This window comes from Periophthalmus magnuspinnatus, chromosome 22 (genome assembly GCF_009829125.3).
Source record: "Periophthalmus magnuspinnatus isolate fPerMag1 chromosome 22, fPerMag1.2.pri, whole genome shotgun sequence".
Taxonomy (NCBI): domain Eukaryota; kingdom Metazoa; phylum Chordata; class Actinopteri; order Gobiiformes; family Gobiidae; genus Periophthalmus; species Periophthalmus magnuspinnatus.
In genome coordinates this window covers 11,820,248-11,833,920 of record NC_047147.1, presented here as the reverse complement: position 1 = coordinate 11,833,920, position 13,673 = coordinate 11,820,248, and the positions used below count along the sequence as shown (strand labels likewise).

General features: G+C 39.5%; 2 protein-coding genes across 2 annotated transcripts in view; one reads left to right on the top strand and one right to left on the bottom strand.

Moving 5' to 3' along the window:
* The window catches only part of lrfn5a (leucine rich repeat and fibronectin type III domain containing 5a), a 112,252-nt gene that overhangs the window by 40,811 nt on the left and 57,768 nt on the right, over positions 1–13,673 (bottom strand). The window contains exon 2 of the mRNA XM_033988845.2: positions 12,425–12,639. The gene's annotated coding sequence lies outside the window, so the exon portion shown is untranslated. The remainder of the gene's footprint in view (positions 1–12,424; positions 12,640–13,673) is intronic.
* LOC117390921 (splicing regulatory glutamine/lysine-rich protein 1-like) overlaps positions 13,031–13,673 on the top strand; it is a 79,129-nt gene continuing 78,486 nt past the window's right edge. Inside the window, exon 1 of the mRNA XM_033988726.1 lies at positions 13,031–13,173. Coding sequence (XP_033844617.1) covers positions 13,031–13,173 — 143 coding nt within the window. The remainder of the gene's footprint in view (positions 13,174–13,673) is intronic.

Here is a 13,673-nt window from a genome sequence, read left to right as displayed (position 1 = left end):
GGAATATGTATGATTTCTAACATGTTTATCCTAATGAGGCGTATGTTTTACTACATTTTTATAATCTACAATTGATTAGCCGTATCAAGTACACATATTACTGAAACTACTGATATTGTTTAATGCCACATTATGAAACATTAACATCACTAACAACAACATCCATACAGACACGCAGGTGACATTTAGCTGTTTTGAATCCTACAACATATAAATGCACATATTAAGGCACTACTAAAACACAACTGCAGGGATATTTAAATAAAAAAAGATAAAAGTACTGTACGATATGAACGCGTACACAAGCGTAACATTTAATACCCAAAGTATAATTGGTTGTTTATTTTGAGGGATTAGGGCAGCATATTTTTGTTTATCCTGAAAATTGTCCTCTTTGTAGCTACTCTGACACTTGCCTGGAAATGCACCAACCATAGTCACTGGACTTGAGGTTATCCCCATAAGATTTGTACCCAGCAAAGTGGTTCACATTTGAATTGATGTAGAGTGTGGTTATGTGTGTGTGTGTGTGTGTGTGTGTGTGTGTGTGCATGAATAACAACTGAAGCTTAAAAGTTGGTCTCCGAGGAGCCTCCCTATGCTGCAAACTGGTAACAGGCTTTTATTCCCCCGAAAGAGGCTGATACACTTAAATGGTCAATAAAAATGTGACTAGCAGGCCCCTCACTCAGCTGTGTTATTGGGATTTGAAATGGTAATCTTGGTCTTACAGCAGAAGAGCTCTCTGTGGTGCTCAAAGACGGGAAAGTAACGTAACGTGTACAGTAAGAAGTGAGTAGCCTGGTTAAAATGAAACATAGAAACAAGATATTTGAAATCTATTGTTAATGTGAAGGAGACAAAAGGACACATTGCAGTGTCATATACTACACCTTAATTAGCCTTAATAAAGCAACAACAAAGAGTTAATTAAGAAATAGATTATCACGAGTGATTCAGGCTTAGTAACTACTTAAGTAAGGGGTTAGGTGTTAGGGTTAGTGCATTAAGTATTTACGAGTCCTGAATCATTCTTAAGGCTATTAAGAATGTAGTTACCTAACTGCTAATTAGGAATCCATTAAAATAAACAGATGAACCAAAACACCATGACTGATATGCACCGATTTTACGTTTGCAATTAATTTACAAACAAAATAAAAAAGACAGAACCAAGATTCTGAGTTGTTAATACCTGGTAGCTCTGGTAGCTGTCCATGGTGCTGAAAATACACAGCAAGACATAGGAAGCAGTCAAAATGTCAGCATTTCAGGGAAGAAAGCCAGTTGAGTCTTTGCCAACAAATGAAAAGTGAAAGACTGCTGGCCAGCAGAGGTGTGTGATGGCCTCGAGGAGTCTGTTTCTCTTTAGTTCCTTACTCCCTTAGTATAGGTTTGTTTCTGGTCAGAACATGGCAGAATCTTAGAAATATCCAGATCCATTGGAAGAACATCTAAAAAGAACTCTCATATATATTGCATTTAGCCTGTTGGAATATTCCAAGATTGGACATGTTTTCAGCCACAGATTTACACTGGATCAAAGGGAATGTTGGTGGTACAAATATAACCCAGGGGTCTGAGCTAGATGGTCCACGACTGACCGCAGTGGTAGCTGCGGGCGCCGTGTGTCCCCTCAGAGCAAAGCAGTACAAGAAGCAGAATCTAAGATGGCTGTGGAAGTAGACAGGCAGGCAACTGCCAAATGCAGTTTTTTCCCATATACACTGTGCATAGTTGTTTTATGGCAAATGTATATTACTACTCATACATTATATTTTATTGCCCTCTTAATATGCAGCCATGTGCAACCCATTCATTCATTTTTTTCTGTTATAATGTTGTTTCCTCATCAACACATACCTGGAATTGTGTTTTGGATTATGTCAGCCCTGGAATTTCTAATCTTTAATAAACTAAAGGTAAAAGGTAGCTGTTAACTTGTAAACTACTTCTTCATGGTATGACAAGGTGGAGCCTTTTGACCTTTGGGGATGTAGACAGACTAATAATGCAGGATTACTCAAACATGTGTGAATGAAACAAAGTGAGGTTACAACATTACTACACGGCTGACAGGAACATCAAGTCCTATATTGAAAAACTGTTGGTAACACTTTACCTTTGGGGATATTTACTGATATTTAACTGATCCTATTCCATTGTTGTACATTCATAACCATAAAGTAAAGGTTATATTTCTTGTGGTACCTTATTACCAAAAGCCTATAAGAATCACAAATCAAAATGACCAAAAGATCATAACACCATAAAAGCAGAAATAAGGAGTTTACTAATATGAGTAAATGTCTAATTAGCAGCAGAATAGGGTTAAGGTAAATTTTTATACAGCACTTCTCCACCTTCAAGGCACTCAAAGCACTTAACATCAACAAACCACTCATCCATCCAGTGTCTGCGTACACTGGGGGCGAGGTTCGTTAAGTGTCTTGCCTAAGGACACAACAACAGTATTCATCTGTGGGAGCTTGAATAACACCGCCAACCTGCGGGTCAAGCTATCTGACCGCTCTACCCATGATGTTTTCTGCCGAGACCGGACTCAAACCTGCCAACATTCAGATCAGTGGATAAACACTCTACCGACTGAGCTATTGTTACGAAATAAAACACTGGTAAAACAAGTAATAATTATTTAACACTGAATTAATGCAAATGAGCAACTAGTTAGCAAAGTGTTACCAAATCATCTTAGCTTGGAAGTTAATGTTTTATAAAAGAGGAGCTAAAATAAAACAATAGCTGGTAGCACAACATGACAGTTTGTAGTGAAGGCAATTTGTCCCTGAAGTAGAACAGTTAGCTTTGAAATTATGCAGGATTTTTCACAAAAAACGTAACAACAAACTAAAATCAAAAACACTGTAATAGTTTCAACACAATAGGGACCACTTTTTCTATTTTAAATCAACAAAACAAACCTTGTATGTTCACAACTGCAAGAACATTTCACCCCAACATTAAAATGATACACTAATGCGTTGTTATTGAGTCAAATTCTTCCTAGATCTATTCTTCTAATTACAAATACATACTCGAGATAGGGCCCTGACTACACCCACCCTAGTTCTGCTTATCTTTGGAAACAGACACAGAAGACAGATGAGAGGCCCAAACACCATCACTAACGAGTCATTAAGAAGGTGGAGGATGCTTTGTTTCCTGTTGAGGGAGTTAACAAGACCTCCAATGATTGCAGTCATTGCTCCCCAATTTTAACCGCAGCACACTTCCTCCGAATGTTCCACCAGCATCAGCATTTTTGTAAGGCCGCAAGATTAAACGCGCTCAGGATTGTGTCGTCATAGATTTTTCAGCAAGTCTAATGTTAAACTGATGGAGATTTTGATGATGATGATAATGATAAATGATAATGTTATAGTAATAAGTATGACCCAGCAGCCTAAACAGTTTGTTCAGTGCTCTTCTGTTTACCTTTTAACACAGTTTTAGCTAATGCATCTATATGTTTTGCAATATAATATACAAAAATACATCTTGAACAAATTTTTGATATAGATGAGAGATAGAGTAAATATGTGAATGTGTGGCTACAGGTGGGAAAGTAACCAAAAATATTGTTTAAGTTATTCAAGTTAAAATATTATTACTTAAGTAGAAGTTTAAGGTAGTGACCCAAACAATTACTCAAGTAAGAGTATGAAAGTATTTAGAGAAAGTACTACAAGTTTACTCCACCTCAAACAAAATAGTACTCAACTAGAAGTAAAAGTAGTTTCTCTTGTAAAGCCTCATATATATCTTTTACTTGAATGTTTGAATATTTTATAGTAAGATCTAAGCCTAACATAGTATAGATAATTGGTCTGAGGGTTAGCTTGGTGATTTATGGACAACCTTTGACCCTGGAAGTCATCATGGGGGTTTGTCACTATAGCAACTGATTACATACAAAGATACAATACACCTGTCTGATATCTATCTAACTGCTCAGTGATTTGCAGAAGAAGTAGTGTGTAGTTGTACGTCTTTATGCAATGTGGGAAATGTATAAACCAACCATTTTTTTCACAGCATTATACTTCTAGATGTATCTGTTCTGTGCACGCCGGGTTTCTCACACAAGACCTTAAGTAGTCTAAATAGATGCTGAGACCAGGAATACATTATAGAATTAAGTAAACAAGGTAACAATAGCATTCAGAATCCCTCTAACCTCTCTGTGAACCACATGAGTGCATCTAAGTATAACTGACTAGTTCAACATGGGACAAAACTTAACCTAAAAGCTACGCCAAATATAGCGAGGATGTAAAAATACCAATTGCTCTGAAAACAGAAACTGAATAAAACTGAAAGGCACTCAGAAAGAAATATTCAAAGAAAAACAGGAAGTATGCGATAGATGGATGGATTGTGACCACAGGCGAGTTACAAGGAAGGTCCCAATGGGTTTAGCAAGAGGGTACACAACCTAAAATAACGTGAAACAAAATGGCCGATTTGTGTTAGGCTTTAGGGATAGAAGCAAAACATCTGTCTGGCTGAAAATACTAAGCTTTTAAAATGGGAGTATCGGAGGAAACAGCCCAGTGGAGAGCGTGGCATGCATCAGCGCGATGGCTGCATTAAAAGCATAATAGGAAGAATACTCGATGCATTTGTAATCAGACCCGGTGCCTCTATATAGATGCTGTCTGAAAAATTGTGCAAGCAAAACAATAGGTCTGGCTTTTACAGCAAAAATGGCCAACCACTTTTCACATCCCTGCTGCTAAAATACTGAGATATCAACAGCTAACCCAACCACATGGGAACTTGCACACGTAAAATAAAACTAGACATTTTTAGCATTAGTCCTGTTGAAGAAAGCCCGAGTGAAAGGCTTTTTGTATCATATGGAGCTGTCCAAGGTTCTGAAAATGTAAGCTTAAAACATTTATGTAAGCTCAAAATTCAAAAGTACTGCTATAAAATGTTTTTATTTTTACATCTTTCACAGTTACAAACAGACCATTTAGTTGAGACAAACAGATTCTGATTTAGGTATACTTTTTTTTTTTTTTTTTTTTTTTTTTTTTACACCAGATGCCCTCCCTCATGTCATAATACCTCTCAATTCATTTATTTTTTAGAATCATACATTGAAGGTTGCAGTGTGTCAAGACTCTTAAAAGGGCACTATCTAAGGTTTTAGGAGGATGTCTGAAACCATCTGTTCTCCAATGAGATGTTGTTTTGCCAGGAATGTTCCACAGAATAGCATTAAATTTAGCAATCTCCATGGAAACTATTAGGGTCACATTTTTGGTCACATTTTTATATAGCCCTTTTCCACCTTCAAGCACTTCAAAATTCTTTACATCAAGGAACCCATTCACACACGCATTCATACACTAGTGTACGCAGACACTGGGGGCGAGGTGGGTGAAGTGTCTTGCCCAAGGACACAACAACAGTATTCATGTAGAAGCTGGAATCGCACCGCCAACCTGTGGGTCAGTCGATCAAAGCGCTTTACATCAAGGAACTATTCAACAATTCACTCATAATACATTCATACACCAGTGTACACAAACACTGGGGGCGGGGTGGGTTAAGTGCCTTGCCCAAGGACACAACGACAGTATTCATGTAGGAGCTGGATTCGAACCACCAACCTTTGCCAAAGCAGATATTAAACCAGTGACCAATTCTCCATTAGAAAACGTTCACAGTGCACCTTCAGTCCGCTCAGCAATCACATCTTTCCAATTTTCTTCATGCAAATCTGGCATTTCTCAACAACTTTTCCTCAAGATTATTTTTTCCTTCATTTCCCATCCAAAGCTGTCGCCACATCACCCTGACAACCAATATCCAATTTCCATTTTCTGTAAAATGAACTGAACCTTTTGTCACAACTTTTGTTCCTGACGGACAAAGTACAAATTGAGTGGCGCCGAGCTAGCAACGCCGCAAATGCGCAAAATCCAAATGAGCGTGGGTGGTTTATGGCATCGCGTGGCGGGGCATCCAGATGATTTGGAGCACCAGCTGGTCTCTGCGGGCCTCTGGGTGTGATAAAGACGTGCTCACTTCGCTGTCACAGGTGAAGGCAGCACAGATGGAGATGACTGACGGACGTGACACAGACTGGAGCTGGGATATAAAGGGGAAAACAGCTCCAATGAAGAAACAAGGTGTAAAAGAACAGACCAGGCTCAGAATAGATGAGGTGTATATGAGCAAGTAGAGAGAGGCAGCTTTAAAAAATGATTGATTTACAAATAAAAATGGAATAGGGGTTAAGCTGGATGCCCTGATATTACTTTAATTGTATATACTTGGGATTGGCATGAAGTAACTTTGTACGCTCTGTTGCTTATTTGGTAGTTTAATGGTTCATTTGCAAAAACAGATATTTAAGTGTCAGTTTAAAAAGTCATCAAAGATTGGAGTTTACACTTTGTAAAGTAATGCAAATGCATTTTGCTGCTCAAAATATTCAACCCCTACTTGATAAAATCCATTAGATATTATTTCCATTGATAATATCTGTAAAAAAAATACTTACATAAAGGAGATGAGCTCTACTTCTACCAGCATGCAGCTAAATTTAACATACTATTTTTACAACACAATTGCACAGATAATATGAAGTCAGTGCAACTCTGTGCCACTATATGTGTTTTGGAGGCTTAAGGGAAAGTCTAGGAATCCAGTCAGAACCTTCTTAATGTGAGGTGTGAGTGCTTAACATTCAGCCACAACGCCTTTCATGAAAAGTTGTGTTTTGTTTTGATGTCTCTTTAATTGCTCAATTAAGGCTTAAGGATGTCTTTTCATAAAATAGGACCCCTGGAAATATCCCTGGAGTGATACAAAATAAATACAAAAATATATCTTCATACTCACTTTCGAACTAAATATATTTGCTTTTGCTTTTCATCTCTCTGATTTCTGGTGGAGTAAGTCTGCCATATTCAATTTAAGATTTTAGACATCTGATGGAATGTTTATATTTTACTGTGAATGAATTACATTTGTATAACTTTCAAACCGCCACATTTGGCTTTATTTACTTTTCCGCCTGTCCCAACTGTTTTGGAAATTCATTTTTACTGAAATCAAAATCATCTTTCTATGCATCTGTCAGCGCTGTGCCTATTAGCGAATGATTTGGTGTGATTCAGAATGTCACGGTTGACGCAAACCAAAGCAGTCTCTCTTTCTCTGTGTGTGTGTGTGTTTGTGTGTCACCCTCCTGCTCTCTGCTGCTGTCGGCCTGTGGGGCTGTGCAATAAAACATGGCCGCCTTCACATCCTGTTTCCCATTCTCTATTTCCTGTTGCCTGCGGTGAGAGCACAATGCCATTTCTACCGAGGAAGTCACAAATAATGAAACTTTTTTTTCGTGTGAGATGGGAGAGGAGATTCAGTGCATACCCAAGCATAAAGGGATGAGCGATAGCATTTTCAAGCCATAAGACAAGAAGTTATGGCCTCATATACTCCAAACACTACTTTTTGATGTATTATAGCTATTTATCGAAGTATTCGGGAACACCACTTCTCCTCGCTCTCCTGCGTTACAATAAATCACCACGAGCCGATGAGATATGTCCCGTTGCCTCTTTAAACAAACAAAACAAGGTCAACATGGCTATCAGCACTTATCACGGGCTTTCACTTGTTTGTTGTGAGTCAAGTGATGCCAGGATAGCAATCTGACTATTGTTTATGTTGGCACCATGGAAACGGGCAACACAAAACAGCAATAGAGCGTCGCAGGTGTCTTGATTAGACTGATTTGTAATTGCAGTGATTGACAGAAGAAGTGCACTTTCCGATGGCACAAATAGAGATTCAAGATAAAAAGTAACTGCTGGGTCACTATTGGTACATACAGTAAGCACACAACAGCGTTAAAGTAGTTTGGAGTGAAAAGTAACTTGAGTATTTCGCATCTAAAAATATCCACTGGTTAATAAGCTTACATGGAATTGCTAATCTACAATTTCCTGATCTTTCCAAATGGATGCAAAACCATTTCCCAGATTTGAACCAACGCTGCATTCACGTGGTCCTCGGAAAACTCTGCGCAAGTTGGGAAAATAGCTTGTAAACTTGCGTAAAACCTGTCGCCCGACTTCCACACTCCATGTTTAGCTTTTGAAAAGGCTAACAACACAAAATGTCACCGGTTTGCTCTATTGAACTCAGCGATTTTATGCGTAGTGGCATCAAAATCACATCTTTCTGAGACAATAGCGCGTGAATGCAAACAAGCCGGAACCCCGCGTCTTATCCTGGAGCACCGAACACCCCAGGAACACATGAACATGGCATTAACAACCGGATTGAAATACTTAGAAGATTAACCATCTGTACTTGCTTAAGCTGTATCCGGATCAACCCCACCTCACCCCAAAATGCAAACATCGTACAAGGAACTGAACCTGTGACGCTAAAGCTAATTTGTAATGTATTTGTATCTACCTCGTATTCCTTCCAGCTTCCTTACAAACCTTGTTACAGCTTCTACTGTACCGTATATACAACTAGTATTTCCTCTACTGCGCTGAATTGGATTTTTTATTGAAGCTCAGTTTGTAATGAAAACGCAACATTACAAAGCCTTAAGCCTACAGATACAACTCTTTTTTTCCACCACGCTTTGTGCTTGCTGTATTTACATTTCCTCTCATGTGCGATTGGTCCATATTCCCTCCTCTTTCATACTTCTTTTCCCGTCCTCCCTGTACGCCTCCGGTTAAGCATCACCCCTCCACAGATCCAACACCGGCTAGCCAATACCTCTGGAATCGACCCAACCACCGCTGTCCTTCTCCAATCCCCAAAGGTATCCACGCCTTTCAACGCTCCAGGAAAAGTGTATACACACACACACACGTCCCGAGGGAGACCGCTGCTCCGGCCTCTGAGCTGCCGGAGAAGAGGTAAAGGAGAGGTTAATGGTAGACAGCAGGGGATAAAAGACTAGGTTGGGACTAGTGGGAAAGATTATTGTGAGAATAGCATGACCATTTCTGGAAAAAATTAGAAAGTGTAATTTGAATTTTAATGGCTCGAAGGAAAACCACCAAATGGGACTTAATGGGTGCCTTACGGGGCGAATTTCTCATAGGGTGACAGAAAGGTTAATGCCATCAGGGTATAAATTTTGTTTCAATTCACGTCTTCTCTCCAATCCATCAATCTTAGCACACCGCAGTCACTCGTCCATCTATCAGTTTGTAGCCATCACTCCATCCAGGCATCTATTCATCAAAGTGAGTAGGGGACAGTGATGACGTTAATGTATTCTTTCTGAACTTTAAAGGTGTTTCATAGCTATTCGCTGTGGGCTTATCTCGCAATGGTGGAGAAGCGGTAGGTTTACTTCGGGACAATATCAGGCTACAGTTTGCTATCTGAATATTTATACAGTATCATATCGATTGCGAACCATAACTGAAGAAGATGGACGGTACATTGGTGGTCCACCCCTGCTTCACTTTTCCTATAAAAACAAAAAAGTTCTGTTCTAAAGCTTTGTTTGTGCCTAAAGATGTACACATGTGAATACTAGGAGTGTGCGAAATGGTTTGGAGAGCCAGGAAAAAGTTGGATAGTTATAAAAATCAGGTTAAGATAAGGTTAAGTTATATTTCTTTGTACCTATAGGAAAATGTGTCCTCTGCATTTGACGCATCTTTCAATTCCACTGTCGCAACCCATCAGGAGCAGACTCCAAATTGTGACGACCTGCTGTGGACGACCTGCTGTGTTTTTACCTATGTTGCGTTTCGGGTTGGGTAATGCATCTAAAAATTGTTAAAGACTGTTGTGTATGGAAGTGCTAGTGCTTGGTCTTCTACTTCATTCTTTCTGTCAAATTTAATATGATTAAAAAAAAAAAAAAAGCCAAAAGTTTTAAACCTCTGGCACTTTCTTGTAATCAAGCTTCCACAGACCAAACTGGCTCTGACTTTTTCAACTTCAGTGCACATCTGAGATCTCTAAAAGCGTTACGGTTGCAAGTTCTAGTCCCCCGTGAACCTAAAGGCCCCCGACTGACCTCAAACATATAGCAAACATGGCCGATTGTTTGATGTGCCCGTCACACACTTATCGAGCCTGCTCCCTGACGTAATAAGAAAAATCACTGCACAGCTTCACCTGGGCCTCAGCGCCTTCAGTACATTCACACTTAAAGATGATTGACAGCGGCTGAATCGGCAGGTGGGGAATGAAACACAACCACCGGTGCTTCTATATATAATGGCTAAGTACAGGTAGCACAGGGTCTAAGTACATGTTGTGTAGGGTCTCTATGTTTCTTTGTATTCTTGCACAAATGCTCATCAAAGTCATACACCTGGAGGAAGGATTTGCCACAGAAAAATAAATGATGCTATTAAAATTGAATACTTAAATACACTTGATTGTGCACTTAAGGTTTAAGGTTACGCCACCAGCTTGTCTTCATGGAGATGTTATTATGTTTCCTTGAACTTCCACAGAAAAGCATAAAACATATCAATCTCCATGGAGACAAGCAGGTGACATGACCAGGACAAGTTACAGATCAGGTATGTGAAGGTGCAAGGCAAGTTTTTCAAAGGATTTTTGTGCAGCTAAAAAAAAGCAACTTAGACAAGTTTATTGCCATATTGTGGAATATTTAAGTTCGTTAATAAGCAACAATCGCTTGGTGTTTCATAAATGCTAACTATTGCATTATGGTGAGTAGGTCTGGCATGGTTCACAGATCTTTGTTTTTTTGTTTTTTGTGTTTTTTCATTTGTGTATAGGCCATATAAAGGTATCAGGCTTATGTTTTACCATTATTATTTTCATGACCTTGGACATTAGTAAAAAAAAATTCAAATCCATCAATGGAACAAATAGTTAGATAGATATAAGGCAGTTTCCACCAGCAATCCATCCAGAACTGAAGAAGCGGCTTGGATGGGCAGCGAAACGTCTTCACTCCTACACCTTTTTGTCCAGTCGTCAAATTTGAATTTTTCTTTTACTATGGATCATCCCTGGATGACTGAGGAATTACACGGAGACCTTGAACATTTCAAAGCTAGAATCCAATGAAAATATATAGAAATGTCATTTTTAAAAGCACAATGGTTTGAAAAAATACTGTACGAAATGAGGAGAAGCAAAAGTGAAAGCAGCGTGAGGGTTCAGATTCGGGTTACGCTGGGATATCTGGCTTTAAGAGTAAATAACCATCTGAGGAGTGAGCTGTGAAGACCTGGAGCTACGATTCTATCTGAGCACAGCCTTTATGTGCATGTAAGACATTTGTTATGGTCCGAACTGATTTCCCCACTGCCCGCGGTCTGCCACCAATGTTTATTCAATTACACACCCGGAACACACATGAAAGCACACACTGGCTCACACTGATCCTCCATATTGGTTTTAGAGGAATACGTCAAAACATATACTATATCAGCAAATGAATTGGTGATTTTCTAAGCATAAAGATTTCACAGTGCCCAACGGACTTATGCAGCAGACAATATAAGCGGGAAAATATTAAGTGAGGGATATGAACAGAAGAAAAAGGTCTACAGATGACTGAAAAAATATTCCCAATCAAAATTAAATTTGAATGTGAACAAATAGCAAAGGCTGCTAATATGTACTTGGTAATATGTACTTTTCAGAAAGCCAAATATCTTGTCTCCATGGGTTGTCTGTAATAATCTATATGTTTAAAATGTGCACGAAACGTCTTCACTCCTACAACTTTTTATCCAGTTGACAGATTTGAATTGTGATGTTTTTCTTCCAAAATCGTTCAGCCCTTTGCAGCACGTAGCAAAGTCAATTCAAAATCTGCTAACAAAACAAACTAGATCGTGAAGTAAGTCCATTTAAACTTCATTCATAGAAGACGGCAGCGCATTTGCCTGGATTGACATGCCTGGTTCTGTTACATGGGCAAACTGGGGCGTCCTTCTTTCTTAAGAGCGCCCACACAATGCTGAACTGGATAGCCTGGTTTCCATTCTCATTTCCATAGCAAACTCACAGGCAGCAAACAGGCTCTATTCAGGTTTCTGTGAGTAGCTGACTTCCTCATCAAGGACTAATGCAAGAGCTTGAGTTTCCACAGCTGGGTCAACTCGGGTAAAACTGTCAGTGAGGCCAGTTAACTTAACTCTAAGGCCTGAATAAAATGATCTCGCGTGTGCTTTTACAGAAATGCTGTTAAGTTTAGGAGTTGAAAATTTGCTCTGGATGCTCTGCTCGTAGTTTGACCAGTATTCTCTGTAATATTATCTTCTCTTATTTTATCAAACAAATACATAAAACATACCAGATAGAACTGAGTTAACAATATAAAACTATATAACAATCTGTGGATATAAAAAAAAAAAAAAAAAAAAAAAAAAAAGTCAATACAAAATAATAAAAAGTACTGCCTTACCTTAGGAGATGTAGTGATGACAGTGCTTCAGTATTCACATAATACCATTGCTATACCATCCTCGTCATGCGTGGAGCTGTGGAGCTGTGGAGCTGTGGAGCTGTGGAGCTGTGGAGCTGTGGAGCTGTGGAGCTGTGGAGCTGTGGAGCTGTGGAGCTGTGGAGCTGTGGAGCTGTGGAGCTGTGGAGCTGTGGAGCTGTGTCTCTTTGCCTTCACTGTAAAAAATAAACAACAACAAAAGACATGTATGTTATAGATGATTTAAAAAAAAAAAAACGCTACACAATGTATCTGAAATGTCTCCAGTTTATTCTCTGCGGGTTCTCATGTGACATTGGTTGAAATGTTGGACCGATCAATAAAAAAAATGTTGACCTTCTTGAACTGCAGCCTGTCTGCATTACCGCTGCAGTAAACAAGTTGAAGAGTGCTTGGTTAAGACTCTTCCCCCGTGCGCAGGAAGGAAGTACGCTACTGGATATCAATGACTCCAACAACCCTGACCATTGATCCGGAGATGCTCCCTTTCTTCCATCCCTAATCCCGCTTTCCTCCTTCCTCTCCCTGTTTGTCTGCTATTTTTCCCTACACGGATTTCCCTTTCCCATGTCCTGTGACTCCTTCTACCGCCCTTTTCAGCTCGCCTCCTTCAAAGGCCAGAAACAAAGAGCGCTTCTGTACCAGCTGAGCCAGCAGGAGAGTGGGCGAAGGAGGGCGGGTGCATGGGAAGGGGATCAAAATGAGGCACTGTGAGAACCAAGGGCCAGAAAGGGTTAAAACGCGATGATGTGAATGGGGAATGTAGATGGAGAAGAGATACACAGAGTCATGCATGTAGAGAGGAGAGATTTAGCGATTGCTCACGCATCAATACTGAAGGCTATTTGGGTGTTTGGTATCACCAAGATCAGGCCTGCACACAAAGACTTATTACATGCAGCCAATAATAAAATGTGCCTACAGCAGCACAACCGCTTCTCACACATGCACGGGACATTTCAGCACGCGGAATATGGACCCTAAAATATGGATTGCAGTAAGGACTGTGGTGACAATAATAAATGTATATGAAATTAAGAGTTTCTAAGATTATATACGTTTTTATAACCTCATTAAAGCAAATCTGATCTCAGAATTACTAAGCAGGGTTGGGTTTGATTCGTAATGGGATGCGAGACTGCTGGGAAAACCTGATGCCACAGGAGTGAACTGCTGTTGTATCATTAGGTAAGACACTTCACCCTCATTG